A 20014-nucleotide genomic window follows, 5' to 3' on the forward strand; every position below is an offset into this window, starting at 1 on the left:
TTCTAAACCGACAATTAAACCTCAATCAACGTTGAGATTGTTTGTCACAAATACAAACCCAATAAAATTAACCGAAGTATTCAAACCTCGGGTCGACTCTCAAGGAATTGCAGGGAAGTGTAGTTTACTATTGGTTATGGGAAAGTATATTTTTGTGGTTTTTGAAATAAGGAACAAGAAAGTAAAATGGCGAGGAATTAAACTAATAACTATGAAAGCTCTTAGCAAGGATTGAGTATTAGAAGTCCTATCCTCATTATCATTGTCAATTGTGGTGGTAAATGTGAATTGCCTTCACTTACTTAACCTCTAACCAATGGAGGAAGGTCAAGTGCATACAATCAACTTGAGTTCACAAGTCCTAGTCAACTCATAGTGGGAGACTAGCTTTGGTGAAGTTCAAGCTAACCGGCAATCTTCAATCACCAATCAACAAAAGACTTTTGATAATTCAAGAGTCTCTAAATAATCAATCCAAGTCAAGAACATAAAAATCTAAATTAAAATTCACCCAAGTATTTTATCAAACTCTTGGAAGACATAAAATAAAAACATAGAAAACTAATAAGCCATAGCAAAATCTAAGACTAACAATTACAAGAGGAAACAATAATAAGAAATTAAAGAAAGCAATCATAAACTTGAAAACATAAATTTCATTAATATGGATTAAAGGAAACAAGAAGAATTCATAAACTAAATTGGAAACATAAAGAAATCAACAAGAGAAATAGATAAACTAGAATTCTAGAACAAATAAAATTAGAAGAGAAACTAAATTAAAGTAAAGTAGAAATTTGAATTTGAGAAGGAACAAGAATAAAAATCCTAAAACCTAGAGAGAGGAGAGAGCCTCTCTCTCTAGAAACCTACATCTAAAACCTAAAATTATATGAATGAAAGTTAGTTGTCCTTCCAGCTCCACTCTGCAGACTCTAATATGTATTTTGGGCCTTAAACTGGGTCAAAAGCAGCCCAGAAATCGCCCCCAGTAAATTCTGTTAATTGCAGCACATGACGCTCGTCATGCGTACGCGTCAGCCGCATATACGCATCGCTGGACTTTCCACTGGCCACGTGTAGGCATCAGCCACGCGTGTGCGTCGCCCATGCGTGCGTGTCGCTACCAGATTCTGAAATCCTTAATTTCTTGTGTTCCTTCCACTTTTGCATGCTTCCTTTCCATCCTCTAAGCCATTCCTACCCTAGAAAACCTAAAAACACTTAACAAACATATCACGGCATCGATGGTAATAAAAGAGGATTAAAACTTAGCAAATTTAAAGCCAAAGAAGCATGTTTTCAATCATAGCACAAAATTAGGAAGGATTTGTAAAACCATGCAATTTATATGAATAAGTGTAAGAATAGTTGATAAAATCCACTCAATTTAATACAAAATAAACCGTAAAATAGTGGTTTATCACACCCTCTGACTTCCAATGCTCCTGATTAACATAAATGGATAAGATCCATCTAACTTTATATACATATCATGTTATTATAAATGCAAAAGAGAATGTTGAATTTGCAAAGTCAGATGCACCAAAGTTGATACTATCAAATACAAATGCCAAAGCATTAATGGGTTGATACCTAGCGTGCAGCTAGTGAGGCGGCCAGAGTGACACAGAATGTTACAGCAGTTACTCTAATTAAGAATAGAAAACCTGGATGACAAGAATGAAACAAAAAATAACCTCAATGCTGAAATGCTAGTTAACCTATTTGGCTATTTTCCAGAGATAATCTCTTAAAGTGAGTTTTCATGCAAGTTATAAATAAATTTGTTAATATGATCAAATTAAGATCAAATATCATATTTTACTTACTATTTGCTGCTCAAAGAAGCTGTCAAGGTTAAAGCTTTGTGATCTTGAAATGAGTTGAAAAGCATTCATTGAAATCGGTTTCTCTTTTCTTCCTATCACTAGATTTTTCTACACATAAATCAAAGAGAATTAACTTAATGACATTTCTACAGATCAAAACTCTCTTATGATAGGCAAAGTAACCTGCCAGCAACTGAGGAGCACCCCAGTTGAAGTTAAAACCACTCTATTCAAAATAGTTTTCAAAGGGCAGAGAGTCCTTGCAACAACCTGAACAGAAGATGCTTCGGCTTCTATCTGCGTTAAAAATTGAAGAAACAGAAATGCTTAAAATGAAATCATACCTCTTCTTTTGTGGCAGGAACAAGTTGAATATGGAATTTATTTATTTATTCGGTATGGAATTTACATTTATGATAATGAAACTAAATCCAATCTTTAGCTCAAAAGAAGCACATAAAATAAATCATGCAAAAGAATTGTATTAGAAGAAACTAAGAAAACAGACCAAAATTATACTAACCCTTCATGGCAGGAGCCTTAGTCACAGATCTTGACTTGTCATGGGCTTCCTGTAAGCAATGAATTGGTGGCCACCTGAAAATTTACATCCAGTTGCATAATAAAATTATATATACACCTTCATGCGACTTTGGATCCCCAGTATTATGTTGGTCTTCATTGCCGGCATCTGGAGCAAAGATAGCAACAACAAAAGTAGACTGCAACAAGGAACATCAATTCAAAATATGATGCTTGAACAAGGGATTTTCACCACCCCTAACCCAATAATGATGGAACAGAGCCCTGAGAAAAACTAGAAAATTAGCCGTTGAACTGTCATGATGCAATATCCTCATGAAAACTCAACAAACAGTAGACACATCTACTCATGAAAGAAGTTATGCAAAAAGTTGTAGCATTCATTTTGAAATGCATTTAAGAAGGGGTGGGGGATGACAGTGTCAACAGCAGAAAATTTACAACATATGATATAAACCTGGTAACGTGCTACAGAAGTGAATAAATTAAGTGTTACAACAAAAAGCTCTTCATTTGATACCAGTTTCTTCTGTAGTATGTAGCTTGCAAAACGCCTAAAATCCATGATCTAAAACCAGTTAGAATATTATCACTTAGGACAAAATAACACAAGTTGCAGAAAGTTTCAGAAGAAAAAAAGAAAATAAAGTTGTAAGATGAAATTACAATGCCAAACCTCCTCATTATCAGGGGCAAAAAACGTGGTTCCATACAAAAATGGTTGACAACAATCTGCTGTGACAAATAACATTGAAATGAACTTGACAGCACCCAACTGGATGGCCTAGAAAGATATCAGCCTTTAATAAAATGAAATGATGAACTATATTAGAAGCAAATGGATGAGCAGGCATGCAAAACAATATAGGAAATTAGGAATGTAATCAATATCAGTTCATTGTTCAGCAAATGCAATCAATACATAACAGTAACAGAATAACAAAACACAAGTTTCTAAAAGATCTCTAATTGATGGAACAAAAAGAGAGCAGAAATAAGCAGATTAGTTATTGTTAAATAAAAAGTAAAACTCATTGTCACATTCCTAGTGATTAGTTCAGCAAAAGCACAAGGCATTTAAATAAAAATAAAAATAAAAAAATCAATGTAAGAGCACTAAATTTCCAGCATGGCTAGTATTCTTACAGGGTTCCAAAAGTATGAAATCAAAGAAGTAACACAAGTGATAAGAGGAACTGATTTGGTTGTACATGAGAACACTGCTTGGAGAAAAATGGGGAAGCTGGAAGAGTTATCCTGACATCACACAATAACTTTCAGTGTGTCCATTATGCAAATATATTAGGAATATAGAGCATATCAAACAAAGAATTAATGGATAGCAAAAAGTAGAAAATATGATCTGCAACATAAAGACAATTATGCTTAAAACTTCTTAAACAAACAACAAAAGAAAAGCATGATATACATCCATGATCCATCACATCAACATAGCAATATCACATGGATTCCTTTAATCGTAACCATGTGTAACTATTAAACCATTCCATTTACACTCATTTAAGATAAAAAAAAAAAACTCTCTAGCTTTCTTCTATACCTTTGACAGTCTAGTCAGCATAACCACAAGAATTTCTAAGACAGATCCTATAGCAAGTTGTATCCCCTTAATTATCATTGAATCAAAGAGGCGGCTTACATGCAGTTTCTGGTAAAAGAGATACTTTTGTCAATATGATGTAGGAAAAAGCAAAGTAGATTGACATAAGGATGAAAAGAAATAAGTTTCAATATTTGCAACCTCCAAGACTTGGGCAGTAGTACAAGAAATTTGGAAGAGTGTGTTATGGATGGAAGAATCAGAGAATAACACATTGTGTATGATCTCTCCCAACTTTCCATAACAGGGCATCGACTCAAGGCATTTTTTCATCAATTCAAGAACCTGCAAAAGTATCCCAAAGTTAGCCATGGGCATAATCTATCTTAATTCTTATATATAAAACCTATAATTAGTTTTAATAATCACTCTCAACTGTTATTGCAACAAATTAGAAGCAACCAAGATAGACTGCTATTAATGGTGGATGCCAAAGATAGCAACCCAAAAAGCAGCCAACAATAACAGATCATAATAGCTTGTGTTTCATTTTCATATTAATTAAATAAGTTAAAATTGTAGGAGAAATAGTTTCATGTCATCATGTTAAAGCATGCATAACTAAGAGGTCGAGTTTAATCTTGCTTCCCCTCTTCACTTAATCTGGTAGGAGCGTCTTCACTTTAGAAAAGATTTAAGCCAAGTTCTCCTGAATTCATTCTATATGCTCCTAACTCAATGTATTCACCAGCCACCACGACCTTGGCCACGTGGGATCTCAAATAATTCCTAAAGAAAAAAGGTCATCAAGTTAATAAATATAGTTTCATCTTAAGTAAAATATAGTTGCATATGCCATCTATACGTTCTAATTCCTAAGTAAAATATTCACAGATATTCATGCTATTCTATTAGCTCTTGCTTTGCATAGGATTGAAGAATAAGCTTATCTATGATGCATGTAGAATTTAGAACGTGTAAAATAGAACACTCCAAGCTAAAATGTTACAATAGAAAATATTTTATACTTTACTCACAGACATTATTATATTGCTCATGTTTTAGACTTAAAGCCATATAATCATCTCAATAACTAAAAAAAGAATGAACTAATTAAACAACAAAATCTACACAATCAGTATTTCAAACATGAAAATAAAAATCTAGAAAACTGAAAGTGATATGTTCCGAAATTAACCGAATCTGAGGATAGATTCTCGATATTCTGGAACAGGAAATTCTATGAGTGGTAGCAGCTCCAGAAGTGCGAGAAGGAAAACGAAGGAGAAAGAAAGAAACAAACAAATCAAAAGAAAAATAAAACAAAATAGCTATGCATTCGTAAGAGAATAGAAAAAACAATAAGAACTGGATCATATAAACCATACCAAGACTAGAACGACGGTAGCGCGCTGCAAAGTTCAAGGAGAGGCGGTGAATCAGACGAGATGCAAAAAAGCTCGACGAAAAATAGCAAATAGGAGGAGAGGCTGGCGTCAGTGTAGCAGCGAATAGGAAGAGTGATAAAGGTGTGGAAGAGATTAGGGTTACCTGCACAGCTGAGGCGAGATCGAAACGGACCGATTTCTACGATTTCTACACATTAGGGTTCGATACGAAGCGACGCGAGCAACACACGAAGAAGAGCTGGGAGGGGGTGTGATGGAGCTTCGGTGTGACGGAAGTTCAGTGCAACGACGGTGCAAGGCGGAGAGGCACCGCCGATGGAGCTTTTGGAAAAGAGGGGGTGTGGAGGCGCGGATGGGTATCATGTGAAATGAGGAGACACGCTTAAAGCAAAACCCTTATTTCAACATTTTTGACAGAATATTTTAAATTACAGACAGATTTTTTGTCCGTAATAATTTAATAAAATGTAGCGTTTTTATTCATTTAATTACAGACAAATTTTCCGTCGGTAACTATTTCCCAAGAAAAAAAATTATTTTTTTCGATAGAATTATCGATGGATTCTCTTTTCTGTCTGAAATTTATGCTAATTCATTTTTTTTGTTTCCGACAAAAAATTCCTTACAAATTCCGTCTGTATTTCCGTGGAATAAAATCTATCAGAAATATCCATCTATAATAACAAATTTTCTAGTAGTGGATTATCACTTGAGCGAATCTGTTGGACATCACTTGTTCCTTGATTTTGAAGGTCATTAGTGAAGAAGAATTTGGGAGAAATATGCTTTGTTCTATCACCTTTGATGTATCCACCTTTAAGTTGAGCAATGCATGCTGTATTATCTTCAAACAGGACAGTTGGAGCTATCTTATGGTCAATCAGTCCACTTGACGACAGAATATATTGGATCAAACTCCTGAGCCAAAACACTCGCGACTTGCTTCATGTATCGCTAGTATTTCAGCATGATTAGAGGAGGTTGCTGCTATTGTCTGTTCCATGGACTTCCATGATATAGCTGTACCACCATATGTGAACAGATATCCTATTTGAGATCTCCCTTTGTGTGGGTCAGACAAGTATCCTACATCTGCATAGCCAACTAATTGTGACTTGAATCCATATGGATAAAACAATCACATATCAACCGTTCCATGAAGATATCGAAAGATTTGTTTGATTCCATTCCAATATCTTCTGGTTGAAGAGGAACTATACCTTACTAATAAATTCACCGTAAATAATATGTCAGGTTGTGTATTATTAGCAAGATACATTAGCGCTCTAATGACACTAAGATATGGTACCTCAGGACCAAGGATATCTTCATTTTCTTCTTTAGGACGGAATTGATCCTTTTTCGCATCTAAAGACCTTACGATCATTGGGGTACTTAATGGATGTGACTTATCTATATAAAATCTCTTCAAGATATTTTCTGTATATGTTGTTTCATGAATAAAGATCCTTTTTTTATGCTCGATCTGTAGGCCGAGACAAAATTTAATTTTTTCAAGATCTTTCATTTCAAACTTTTCTTTTAGAGCTTTTATAGTTGTAGGAATCTCTTCATGGGTTCCAATGATATTTAAATCATCAATGTACACAGCAATTATAATGAATCCAGAAGTAGATTTCTTTATGAAAATACATGGACAGATATCATCATTCTTGAATTTGTTTTTGGCCAGATACTCAGTAAGACGATTATACCACATTTGTCCAGATTGCTTAGACCATATAAAGATCTTTGCAATTTGACTGAGTATAACCCCTGTGAATATTCATTGGATGATTTAGATATCTTTAGTCCTTCAGGGACTTTCATTTAGATATCACGATCTAATGATCCATATAAGTAGGTTGTTACCACATCCATTAAATGCATATGTAGTTTATGATATGCGGATAAACTGATCAAATAACGCAATGTTATTGCATCCACTACAGGGGAATATGTTTCTTCATAATCTATACTGGGTCTTTGTAAAAAACCTTGTGCCACAAGTCGAGCTTTTTAGCGTACAATTTCATTTTTGTCATTTCGTTTTCTCACAAATACCTATCTGTATCCAACAGATTTTACATCTTCTGGTGTACGGACTATAAGTCCAAAAACTTCACGTTTTGCAAGTGAGTTTAACTCAACCTTCATAGCTTCTTCTCATTTTGGTCAATCATTTCCTTGTCGACATTCTTCGACTGTTCTTGACTCAAGATCATTACTTTCATGCATGATATTTAATGCCGTTAGCTCAAGATCATTACTTTATAAAATAGCATGAACTATTATGTTAATATTTATTTTTTAAGTACTAATTTATTTAAAACAAAATTATTAAAAATTAATTTGGAGTATTATTATTACTGCATGTTCATTCGTTAGTTAAAATAAAATAAATCTAGATAATATTAAATTAAATGTATTTTTGTCAAGTAATTTTTTAAGTTGTTCAAACCAATTTAATCATGTTTTAATTGTTTTTAATTTTTTAAAAGGATATATTAAATTTATGTGTGCAATTACTTTATTCTAAAAGACAATAAATAATATTTTAATAATAAATCTTATTTTTTAAATACAATAAAAAATGAATTTTAACATTAAAAGGGTTAAAATAAACATGTGAAAAGTGTATTTAATATCTCCAGAGAATGTTTCACTCTTCTCCTTCTATATACACATACTCATCATTAAGAATGAGTTTTATGTTGTTTCATATTTCTTTTTTTCTTTTTCTTAATAAAAACAGCATTCCATAATTAAACTATTAAAGTGTATTAACTATAATTTCACTTTCTCTTTCTTAGGTTATCTTGTTTTGCTTATGAATATAAAATAATATCTGTATAAATAAATCTGTACTTTCTGTACTTTGAACGATGTTTAATTAACAATCCAGAAAACGCAATTTAAGGTATTTATAATTTCATTTGGCCAATCATTAAAACCTAAAGGATTTAATTTTGAGAAAGTTACACGTAACGCTACCAACTTATTTGTAATTGGTGATAATTACCATATCAATCATGCTACGTCAATTACTAAAATCAATTTAAAATACATATTAAAATATAAATATATATTAAAAATAAAATAAATTATACATATATTTACATAAAAACATATAATAATTAATTTTAATGATTAATTTCTGTACAAATAATATTTTTGAATAAAATAAAAAAAAAAGTCTAGGACCAGCAAATTTTATGTTTTTTGTCTAGCACTTAACTATTAAAATAAGAGTGAGTGATTTTTCACTATTAAATATAATCTCACACCATTAAAAATACTATTAATAACCAATTGATAGTTACAAATTACTAAAATTGCTGTTCCTAGCATTCCTCTCAAATAAAATATATCAAGATAAACTGTAGAGCCTAGAAGAAAGACGTGGCTTGATGAGAACATCAAGGGGAGTAGCTTTCATAGTTGTGAGGCCAAATATTTCCGTCATATCAATGGGTTCATCAGATGGCTTTGAAATTTCAAAGGATTGCAAGAAAGTAGCCAAAGTTAGATGAATCATGGGAAGGGCAAATGATAGTCCGGGACACATTCTTCTCCCACTTCCAAATGGGATCAACTCAAAGTGGTTACCTCTAACATCAACATCTTTGTGAGTGGTAAGGAACCTCTCTGGCTTAAATTCTAATGGGTCTGACCAAATGCTAGGATCCGTGTGAATCTTCCATAAATTTGTGATTAGTTGCGTTCCTTTTGGAATGTAGTAGCCATTAACAAAGCAGTCATCCGCAAACTCACGAGGTCCTGAGAAAATTGCTGTAGGGTATAGCCTTAATGTCTCTTTAACGATGGCTTGAATGTACACCAACTTACTTATGTCGGTTTCTTTTACAAGTCTTTCTTTACCAACATAGATGTTCAACTCCTTTTGTGCTTGTTCTATTGTGCCTGTATTGTTCAACATACAAGATAATATCCATATAAGAGTTCCTGAAGTGGTGTCAATCGATCCTCCCATCAGAATCTGCAACGCACAATAATTTTCAGAGGAAAAAGTGTTCTTTGATTAACAAATATTTTTTCAAGTAATAATTAGAAGTTGTAATTCACACATAGTATTTGTCAGTTCGATTAGGGACCATAATAAAAGACTAACCAAATTAATTAACCAATATAATATAACATATTATATTGATCAATTTAGGTACAATTGACTATAACTACATTACTTGAAAAACACTTGAGTCCACCATATACTACTATATATACATACCCAAGTGGTGGCTTTGATGATAGTATCGGAATCAAATCCAGCAAGTTGAGTACCATCAAGAATTGAGAGCATGACGTCCATGAAATCTTGATCCCCACCATCCTGATCAGAATTAGCTCTTTTCCGGCGATGCTCCTCTAACCACTCCATCATAATGGCGTCCATCTCCTTAGCGGTCTCTTTCATGGATTTCTCGTGCCCACCCAAATCCAGCCACCGAAGCCAGGGAACAGCGTCACCCACCACAACCAACCCCAACTGCCGCATGAATTCTCTCATGGTTTTCAAGAACCGCCGTGCTTCCTCCTCATCAGAACCACCAAAATATCGTTTTCCCGCAACCACTCTAAGAACCATATTGAGCATCAACTCTCCAAACCACTTCTTCATCTCCACCGCAACATAGCCCGAGGAGGCGTCATCGTTGTCGTTGTTGTTGTTGTGTTTCTCAGCCCAGACTTTGTAGAGCGCTTTGATGCTGGCTTCTAACTCGGAGACACGAAGGTGGCTTGATAACTCGATTCGGCGAGTAGAGAGCAATTCCTGGTTGGCAATCCTTCGCATCTCGCGCCAATAATGGCCATAAGGGGCGAAGGACACCATGGCTTGGTTATAGGTAAGGTGTTCGACGGCAACGACCCTTGGCCGCGATGACAGGGCGATGTCGTTGGTGGTGAAGCATTCCTTAGCGGTTTTCCAGTTGTTGATGACCACAGCACGTTGTGGTCCGATCTTGATCCTGAATATGGCTCCGTATTTGTCGGCCATGGCGCCTAGAGTTATCTGTGGTGGCTGGGAACGGGTGAAGAGCCAGAGATGGCCTATTATGGGCCATGCCCCCGCCGCCAGTGGTGGCTCTTTGCCTCCTCGGCGGCGGGCGACTTTAGAGCTTCGCAAAAGAAAGAATAGCGGAACAACTAAGATTAGAAAAACGAGAGCAATCATCACTAGATTATTGGTAATGCTTAAGCAACTCAGAACTGAAGGAGCCACAGAAGCCATTACTCTGCAACCTACAACAACTACCCCTTAACCTTATGTCCTTATTAGATCTTTTTCCTCATTTGTCTATTTGACGAAAAAGAAAAAAGAAAATGTTAAGTAACGTGCAAAATGAAAACACAGAGGAGGCGTGTGGTTTAGGATGTCAACGGGGTAGGGCGGGGCAAGGGATGCCTCCTTGCTCCCCATCCCTACCCTCATATTTGCTCCTCATCTCTGTTCTGTTTTGGAGGAATCTTGCTCTCCATTTTCATTTTTTACGGGGTCTCATTCTCCGTGGAGACTCCATTCTCCATCTATTTGATAGTTCTAACTAATTATTAATTTTCAAAAGATTAGAGTTGCAAGTATCCATTATATACAAAAATAGCAAGATTTTATACAAAAAGTCTAAATGACACGATGGTGACTTCTTTCGAAATGACGCAGTAGGGGGGACACAACGACGAGCCAAAGGACAAAGCAGTGGACGAGGTGGGAGACGCGGCAATAGAGAGAAAAATGGACACGACCGCATAGTTATGAAAAGGAACGCCGCAAATAGAAAACACGACGCGGTGAGGGTGATGGCACGGTGAGGTGTGACAATGCGATGCGGTGAGAAGGGATGGGGAGTGGCGAGAGGGTGGCTGCAAAGAGATTGGATGGAGTATGAACAGCGTTAGGGATCTTTGAATTGAAGAATGATTATGTAAATGAAGATTAGGAGTTTTGGGTTTAGGGATATTTGAATTGAAGAAGGATTATGTAAATGAAGATTAGGAGTTTTGGGTTTATATGTGTGTGTGTATGAGAGAAATGACTAAAAATATATATGAGAAATAAATTATTAAAGATAATTCAGTAATTTTGGAGAATAGCGGGAAAGGGGCGGGGATCCCCGCTCGGATCCCCGCACTTGTCTCGAGAGAATTTTGTCCCTCATCCTTATCCCCGCGGAGAAAGTTTCCCACAGTTGATCCCCATTCGGGGTAGACCCCGCAAGAATCTCCGCGTCTCGAGAAATTTTGCCATCCCTAGTGTGATTGGAGGGAATACAAGTGCATTTTTAGGGATTCTGATATGAAAATACCTTATTCTCATATTTAGTTCAAAGTTTAAAAAATTATTTTTAGGTATGTTTTATTTTAAGAAATTAAATTACTATCATTTTTATTTCTATATTTTTCTTAGGTATATTTAATTCTAATGAGAATAGAATTTGTATAATAAAAGAAATAGACTAAATTATCCTTATCTAAATAATAAAATCTAACCCTCTTTTAGATTTCTCTCTTCTCATTTCACTAAAATCCAAAATTCTAGCAGAATTTTTTTCTCAAATTCAAGAAAGCTCCACCAGCGTCTTGTTGTTGATTTAGGTTTGCACGACCACCGCGCACCTCATTCTAGAGGTAAGAGTCACTTCGATTGTAATATCCTACCACACAGAATTTTACACCTAAGATGTAAAATAGAGGTGACGAGGCGCTACGACCTCTAAAATAATATATATATTAATTGAAAGGATTTGATATACAATGAGCCTTGATGAAAATGTAAAGCAAAAATCGCAAAATATAAAAGCGCAATGTTCAAAAAATGTGGTTACTTGCGTACGAAGAAATCTAAAGATCATAGGTATAAATAAACAAAAGAGAGAATAAGAGTCAAGGATACAGAATAACTAGCTCCTAACTCAACTTGTGAAGTCAAGGCTGGCCGGAGAATATTTACATACATATATACATATCCCAAAATATAGAGATAAAACTTTAACTCTCCTTAAACCTCTAAGAGAGACAAAATAAACAAATTTTTTGGAGAGAACGCTAAGCACATATATACATAAACTGAATAACAAAAGAACCCAGGAACCACTCCGCTTCAGAAGACCATATGCCTAGCGAGGTGCCTCTCAACCTGCATCTGAAAACAACAACACAGTATAGGGTGAGAACCAGAGGTTCTTAGCATTGTAAAGGTGCCACGCATATAAGATATAAGGTCTTGGGAATGCTAGAGGCAATCCTAGAACGCCAACACTCAGATTATACAGCTTAATATTCTAAACAGAAACCATAAAGGGGGTAGGTGTCTAGGGAATTCTAAACTCAGCTCAAACTTAACTTTAACACCAAACCTGTCCACCTTTCCTCTGCTCCTCCATCACCAATGAGTTTGCAAAGACAGACAAACAGACAAAGACAAGCACAGGTAGAAAACAAGTAGTACAATTAGCAAATATGACAGTTAGCATAATATAATCAATTAGGCAATCCCACGAAATGCACAAACAATCAAATCAAACAATATGCATATGATGTATGCCTGTCCTATGGCTGTTGATATCAACTGTCGTAGCCACCCCGACATGTTCTCAAGCTCAAAAATACATCATGGAGAGAATTCTCAAGCTGACATGGGGAAGAGTATGCCCTCAAGCTCAACAATATCCATAGGACGAATCCCAATCTGAAATGGGGAGAAGAGACAACACCCCAAGCTGACATGGAGAAAACAATACCCCAAGCTGACATAGGAAAAAATAATACCCCAAGCTCAATGTTATCCATGGGATGAATCCCAGGCTGACATGGGGGAAATAACACCCCAAGCTCAATAATAACCACGGAAAAAATTCCGACTGACATGGGGAAGACAATGCCCCAAGCTCAAGTTATTCAATTGTTTCTTACAATTCATCATTCTCGATCTCACAGCGATTCATATCTCATCTCATCATTCTCAATTATTTAACATCATTAAGTGTCTCACACATCATTATCAATGTCACTTTACTCTCTCAATTACCTCATATCCCATTTTCATCATCTTTATCGATCAAATACCATCTCCTCTAATCACTTATTACCTTTTAAAAGAATCTTTCTTCACCTTCAAGTTACCACAATTTCCCTAACTTCATCCTATAACTGGGCTTACTAACAATATTTAGGCTAAAAAAGTAAAAATAGAAGTCTAGAGGTTCGAGTTTGAGCTTTAAAACACAAAATCTGTTGTTGCTGAAACAGGGGCAACGTGTAGGCGTGTGCGTGCAGAAACTATTGCTCGCGTGCGCAAGTCCCTGCTCGCGTATGCGAGAATTCCAACCTGAAAGGGTTGGTCGCGTCGCGAGCGTACACATATGCCGGGTCATGCGTACGCGTGGCCCACGCATACGCGTGAGCGTACGTTTTTCCAAAAAATTGCATAAGTCTGAAAGCTGCAGAATTTCAACCTTTTTAATCCAAACTTCCAACGTGCATAACTTTTTCGTTTTAAATTATTTTTCCTCCGTTCTTCGAACGATGTAAAGTTCTCAGATCCAATTTTCGTATAAAATCAGTTTGAAATAATTTGGGGATTCGGAAGCCAAGTTATGGCTCGCCAAAATTTAGCCAAAAACTAATTTTTTTACAAAAAGCCTCCAACCTCAATTTTTACCAAACCAAACCAAACCAAACACAATTCATACCTTCATTACCTACATTCAATTTTTTACAAAAAGCCTCCAACCTCAATTTTTACCAAACCAAACCAAACACAATTCATACCTTCATTACCTTCATTCAACATAGCTACATACTACTTGTTTTACCAAAGTCATCCATAACCAACCTTCAATCAATTATTCATCATTATGTACATAATTTTGTATCTAAGTTTCATAACTTCAACCACAACAATCACAAATCATATTCATTTCTTTCCCAATTTACAAGCATAAACAATTCATCATTTAGTAGTCCCACCTCAATATCAACCATTAAACCAAAACTCAACATTTATCATGAAATACTAATCAATTCACATACTCATATATTCATTCCTATCTTATAGTCAACTAGCCTAAGTGTTCACATAACATTATATATTATATACGTGAAACCTAAACCATACCTTGGCCGATTTCCACGTATTATCTAAAGCAACCCAATTAGGCAGAAGGACAAGGCTTCAATCACCAAAATTCAACTCTAACACCCACCAAGCTCTCAAATCAAGCTTCCAATGATTCTAAGGACTCCATATCATGCATTCATACACCTAACACATATATATACATACATATACCTAACAACTCAATATCCAACATAATTAAAACAAGAAATAGCTAGGGTTTAGGATCCTTACCGTGTCCACGGACTAAACAAACTAAATCCGACCAGCTCCACAAGCTAATTTGAACCTAGAGTACCAAATTAAACAAAATCTCAACATGGGTTCTTACAAATTTTTGAAATTTAAGGGATAGAGAAACTGGGATGAAAGTGAAGCTTACCTATGAAATTGATCTGATAGGATCATAGAGCTCGACACTGGACGCGTGGTCGCAAACGGTGCTGCGATCGGAGCTCGGAGCTGAGAGTTATGGTGGTTAGAAATCAAGGCAAGGGTTTGTTCCTCTCCTTCTTCTTCCTTCAGCCTTGGAACGTGAATAAGGAAATGAAGGGCGGTGTGATGAGCTGAAGCTTATTAATGGGTTAGTGTGGTTTGGGCCTTGGGTCCATTTTGAGCTCGGTTCGGTCCGTTCAGTCCAATCTTAGGCCAAATTCTTTGAAATTAATGTCAAAATCCTCGTTTTAATGAGCTCTATCCTATTTTAATATAAGATTTATATTTCTAATTTTTCTTATTAAAATTTAATTCATTGACTAATTATTTACTAATTTAGCGGGGTTTACATCGATCTCTTTTTCATATTCGTGTTCGTGTTCCTCTGTATCATTCACTCTCTTTTTCGTTCGTTTTCAGTGACGAAGAACGAAGAAGAATGACGATGGCGATGGCGATGGTGAATTGCCTTGCAAACTGAGAGCCACACCAAATAGTAAAGGTGTGTTTTCATTTTTGATCGTTCTCTGAATTATTTTTGTATGAAGATTGGGTGTTCTGAACTTTGGGGTTTACTGATTTTTCGAGTTTCTACTTGTTTCGTTAGGATTTGCTTTCTAATTTTGCATCTTTTTTGTTAGGATTTGTTGATTCTGCATTTTGTTTCATTATGATTTTGTTAAAATATTCTAAATTATCGTTTGCTTGCAGTTTAAATGCAATGGTCCCTAAGATAATCAATGTCCATATCTTGTTCAACGATTGCATTTGTGCTGTTTGTGTGAATGGTTCTGATGAATTGGTTTTAGTTCTACTTAGTTTTTATGGAATTCAATTTTATGCAGCCATTGATTTTGAAGTTTTGAGGTGTTTGCATAATTTTAAATATTTCATTTTGCTTCATTATGATTTTTTATTTTGCATTTTTGTGTATTATTTATTTATTTTTTGCTAAACTCTGTTTGTGCTATGATTTATTGACATGAGGGTTTGTGCTAGGTTTAAAATATTATTAACTTAATCTGTTCTTGACTATTTCAACGCCCAATCCCACTGCATTTCCTGGTATGCTTGTATTTGGATTCACGATTCCTTTATTCCTCCAATTATTTATTTCTTTCTCTATATTCACCTTCACTTTGATTGTGATTGAGATTATGACTGTGATTTTGGTTGTTAATATAATAATGATAATCAATAAATTTTGGTTGCTACATTCTCTGTATTGCATTGCAATGAATCTGCGCTTTATATGCTATGCTATTCTTTGCTCCTGTACTTGTATAACTTCACTATTTGTGGATAATGAAATTCTAAAACACAATCTATGTTTATACTATTTGTGTGTTTTAAAGTTTGTATACTTCTCTATATGGATTCAATGTTTGGTTCTTCAATTGTCTGAAATTTTTCAAGTCAATGGTTGGTATGTGTTGTTTTAATGATTTTTAAACTAGAGAAAACATAAGACCTATATGATAATCAACCCGATTTCAGAAATGTAATTAAAGTTCTGTTTGTTGAATTTTGTTTGAATTTTGTCGGATATATACTTGACAAATTGTGAGTATGCACCTGAATGGAGAGGAGGACTATTTAATCTTAAGTAAAATGTTTCTGTTGCATACCAAACACTCTTATGTGATTTTTGCTAATCTAAGAAGAATCATGAAGTTTACTTTATGGTGGATATTGGAGGATTCAAATGAGAAAAATGTTCAATTTACCACCAAATAATAATAAACTTTGTTGTGGGAATCAAAATGTTAGTGATTGCATGCAATGGCTATTGTGTTGTTGCTGTTCTCTTGCACAAGAAGTTAGAACAGTAAAATTCTATGACATAGTTAAAGATAAATTCTCATACAAAAATCAAAATCATGGAATGTTCAATTCTTCTTTACTTTGGAGCAGTCCTAGTTTGTCTAATAAGGCTGTGTTGGTCAAATTAATTATATGATGTTTTTCTCATAAAAAAGGTATTGATTTTAAAAACTAAATGTAGCTTGATATTTGGTCAATCTTTCATACAATTTTTTTTTCAATTTGCTGATGATGGTCTATAATTGTAATCTTCTTGTTAAGTAGGTGTTATGTTTCATTTCCCTCAATTATTTTAATGTTTTTCTTTTTTTAACAGAATAGATTCCAAACAGAAGATGAGAGTTATTGCCTACTTGATTTTATGTTTCGAATTAATGAATGAACTTATGATTAAGTTGTTGATAATTTGTTATGTTTTGATTATATTGCAATTGAAAAAAAAGAAAAAAAATAGAATGATAGTTATAGTAGGCAAGTAATAAGGGATGTTAGTGTCGATAAGATTATTTATTTTAGTGAACTAGCATGTATAAAAAATACAAGAATGGATAGACATGCCTTTCATGCATTGTGTAACATACTTAGAGGGGTTGGAAGGTTAGAACTAAATAGGAATATGGGTGTAGAAGAAATGGTTGCCATATTTTTATATATTATAGCACATGACGTCAAAATTAGAGTAATAAAAAGACAATTTGTGAGATCTAACGAAATAATTAGTAAACGGTTTAATGATGTATTGTTTGCTATTTGAGATGTCATAATCTCTTACTGAAGAAACCTCAACCATTTAGCCAGGATAGAATGGATAAACGATGGAAATAGTTTAAGGTAATCTATTTTACTAATATTATTAAAAAAATATGCTTGGTTGGTGTGTTTTAGGATTGAGTTAATTGATCTTTTTCTGGATTTTAGAATTGCTTAGGAGCTTTAGATGGTATCCATATCAAAGTCAATGTCCTTAAGGCTGATAAGCCTAGATATCAAAACAGAAAAGGTGACATAACAACCAATGTACTTGGAGTGGTTGTTCCTGATATGCAATTTATCTATGTATTGGTGAGTTGGGAGGGTTCAGCTGCGAATTCTAGGGTATTGCGAGATGCACTATTTTCGCAATGAGTTTAGTGTTCCCCAATGTATTTTATTGAGACTTTAGTATGTTATCAAAGTAACCATTTGATCTTTTATTAATTTTGTTCAATTTTATATGTCACACTAGGTCGTTACTACTTATGTGATGATGGATACATTAATTGTGAAGGATTTTTGGCACCTTATAGAGGATAAAAATATCATTTGAGTGAGTTTAATCCATATAATCAACCCAATACAGCTCAAGATCTTTTTAATATGAAACACTCACAAGTTAGAAATATCATTGAAAGGGCATTTGGAGTATTGAAAGCAAGATGGAAAATTTTAAGGGGAAGGTTATTTTATCCTATTAAGATTCAAGGAAGAGTTATAACTACATGTTGCCTTTTGCATAATCACATTAGAAGAGTGATGATTGTAGATCCTATTGATGAGATAGTAAATTAAAATATGCTTGGAGTAGATGGTGGGATAATCCACCATATTGAGACAAGCGATGCTTGGGGTAGATGGAGGGGTCAACTTGCACAAGAAATATAAAAACAATGGAGGAGAAGACATCATACTCGATAATTGTGTGAATTTTTTTATGTATGAGACTGTCTATTGTAACATTGATTCTATTTAACTTATGTGTAGGCGTTTTTATACAAGAGTTGTGCATGTGTGCCTGCTAGTAAGTTTTAACTTTTGATATTTCTTTGTAACTTTAATTTGGATAATAGTAAAGTTTTTTAATATATATGTGGTTAGAATCGATGAGATTTGTTTTATATAAGTTCAACTAGGGATTATGAGACGAAATATGAATTATGGGATTTTTAAAAATTTAGATAAATATTTTGTGTTAATTTTAATTGTGAGTGTATAATTGATCACAGATTTTGCATCTTTGGAAGTAATTACAATGCTAGGAGAATAGAGATGCCGCCATTCAGTTAGTTGAGGATCATCTGAGATGAACACTGCTCCTTTTACATTGTCATAGTCACTAATTTAATTATGATAAAATTGATTTTAATTAAACATTTGTTATTAAGGGTATTATAGTAAATTTATTAGTAGAGATAAAATTTAGAGTCGATAATAATTTAGCTAAAGATATTTGTTATTAGGAATATTTTAGTAAATTTAAAAAATTTAGAGTCAATAATAATTTAACTAAAGATATTTGTTATTAAGAATATTTTTGTAAATTTAAAAAAATTTAGAGTCAATAATAATTTAACAAAAGATATTTGATATTAAGGATATTTTAGTAAATTTAAAAAAATTAGAATCAATAAAAAATTTAGCTAAACGTATTTGATATTAGGGGTATTTTAGTAAATTCTAAAAAAAATTAGAATCAATAATAATTTTAGCTAAACATATTTATTATTAGGGGTATTTTAGTAAATTTATTATTAGAAATATTTTGTAAATTTAAAAAAAATTCAATGTAAAAAAATAATAATATTTAATTAGGTTTATATTTAATTTATAGTCATTAATAATTTAATTTAAATAAGTTAGGGTAATTTTGACATATTACATAATATGATCAAGAAATTTAAAGTCAACCAAATAAAAATTTATTCATTTCTAGGATTATTACATAGTCCAATTTGAGTAAACAGCTTAATTAAGCTTCTTTTGGAAAAATAACTTAAACAATATATGCTTATATTAAGAGCCCGTTTGGGAAGTAGCAGAAGCTACTTTTTTTAACTTTTGGATTATGAAAAGTCATAATCTATGTGTTTGGCACTATTTTAAAAAAAGCTTCTAACTTCTCGAAAAGTTAATTTGCAACTTTTTGAAGAAGTAGAAATATATGACTTCTTGCTTCTCGAGAAGTCATTCTACCACTTACTTAAAAAAAATTAATTTTAAAACAAAAAAATTTACTTTCCTTCTTAATTCTATGAAAAATACTGACTCTTCATCACCATTTTCACACAAGGTCTGCTAGAAGCACTGGCCTTCCACTATCATTCTCACGCAATGTTCCAAGTCTCACCATTTTTACGTAATGAAACATTTGATGGAAGTATTGATCCTCCACCACATTACAATATTACATCTGAACAACTTACTGCATATATTCCTTCTAAATATTTTTTTATTATTTTATCACTATTTTTTATTATTAAATTTGTATTCAAGTGTGGTATGAAATTTCAGTTTTAATTTT

At 33.8% G+C, this 20014-nt stretch overlaps 2 protein-coding genes across 23 annotated transcripts; both read right to left on the reverse strand.

Moving 5' to 3' along the window:
* LOC107610177 lies at positions 914-5731 on the reverse strand. 22 transcript variants are annotated; one of them, XR_002350307.1, is made up of 9 exons: positions 5488-5728; positions 5325-5348; positions 4138-4725; positions 3937-4044; positions 3522-3632; positions 3052-3175; positions 2356-2929; positions 2103-2129; positions 1366-1940 (listed from the first exon to the last, which is right to left on the reverse strand). XR_002350307.1 is itself a non-coding variant. In XM_021106213.1 (8 exons), exons 3-7 carry the CDS (start codon positions 4312-4314, stop codon positions 2885-2887), a joined length of 549 nt encoding a protein of 182 aa, XP_020961872.1. In that variant the 5' UTR covers positions 4315-4725; positions 5325-5348; positions 5488-5731; the 3' UTR covers positions 2103-2129; positions 2356-2884. The 22 variants fall into 22 exon arrangements, 1 of the variants encoding a protein (XP_020961872.1); XR_002350300.1 differs by adding an exon at positions 914-1205 and having other exon boundaries at positions 1833-1940; positions 2356-3632; XR_002350305.1 differs by having other exon boundaries at positions 3052-3632; positions 5488-5729.
* LOC107610179 (cytochrome P450 CYP82D47) lies at positions 8577-10719 on the reverse strand. The gene is made up of 2 exons (XM_016312278.2): positions 9595-10719; positions 8577-9345 (listed from the first exon to the last, which is right to left on the reverse strand). Exons 1-2 carry the CDS (start codon positions 10594-10596, stop codon positions 8716-8718), a joined length of 1632 nt encoding a protein of 543 aa, XP_016167764.1. The 5' UTR covers positions 10597-10719; the 3' UTR covers positions 8577-8715.

Source organism: Arachis ipaensis, chromosome B07 (assembly GCF_000816755.2).
Source record: "Arachis ipaensis cultivar K30076 chromosome B07, Araip1.1, whole genome shotgun sequence".
NCBI classification, from domain to species: domain Eukaryota; kingdom Viridiplantae; phylum Streptophyta; class Magnoliopsida; order Fabales; family Fabaceae; genus Arachis; species Arachis ipaensis.

What these genes read in the sequence shown, in the direction of transcription:
- LOC107610177 (XM_021106213.1), bottom strand. Translation starts at nt 4,314, where the DNA reads ATGCCCATGGCTAACTTTGGGATACTTTTGCAGGTTCTTGAATTGATG. An exon ending in TTTCATACTTTTGGAACCCT is followed by an intron (nt 3,160 to 3,521) that starts GTAAGAATACTA and finishes ATATCTTTCTAG; the next exon opens with GCCATCCAGTTGGGTGCTGT. An exon ending in TTGCCCCTGATAATGAGGAG is followed by an intron (nt 2,930 to 3,051) that starts GTTTGGCATTGT and finishes CATGGATTTTAG; the next exon opens with GCGTTTTGCAAGCTACATAC.
- LOC107610179 (XM_016312278.2), bottom strand. Translation starts at nt 10,596, where the DNA reads ATGGCTTCTGTGGCTCCTTCAGTTCTGAGTTGCTTAAGCATTACCAAT. An exon ending in TCATCAAAGCCACCACTTGG is followed by an intron (nt 9,346 to 9,594) that starts GTATGTATATAT and finishes TGTGCGTTGCAG; the next exon opens with ATTCTGATGGGAGGATCGAT.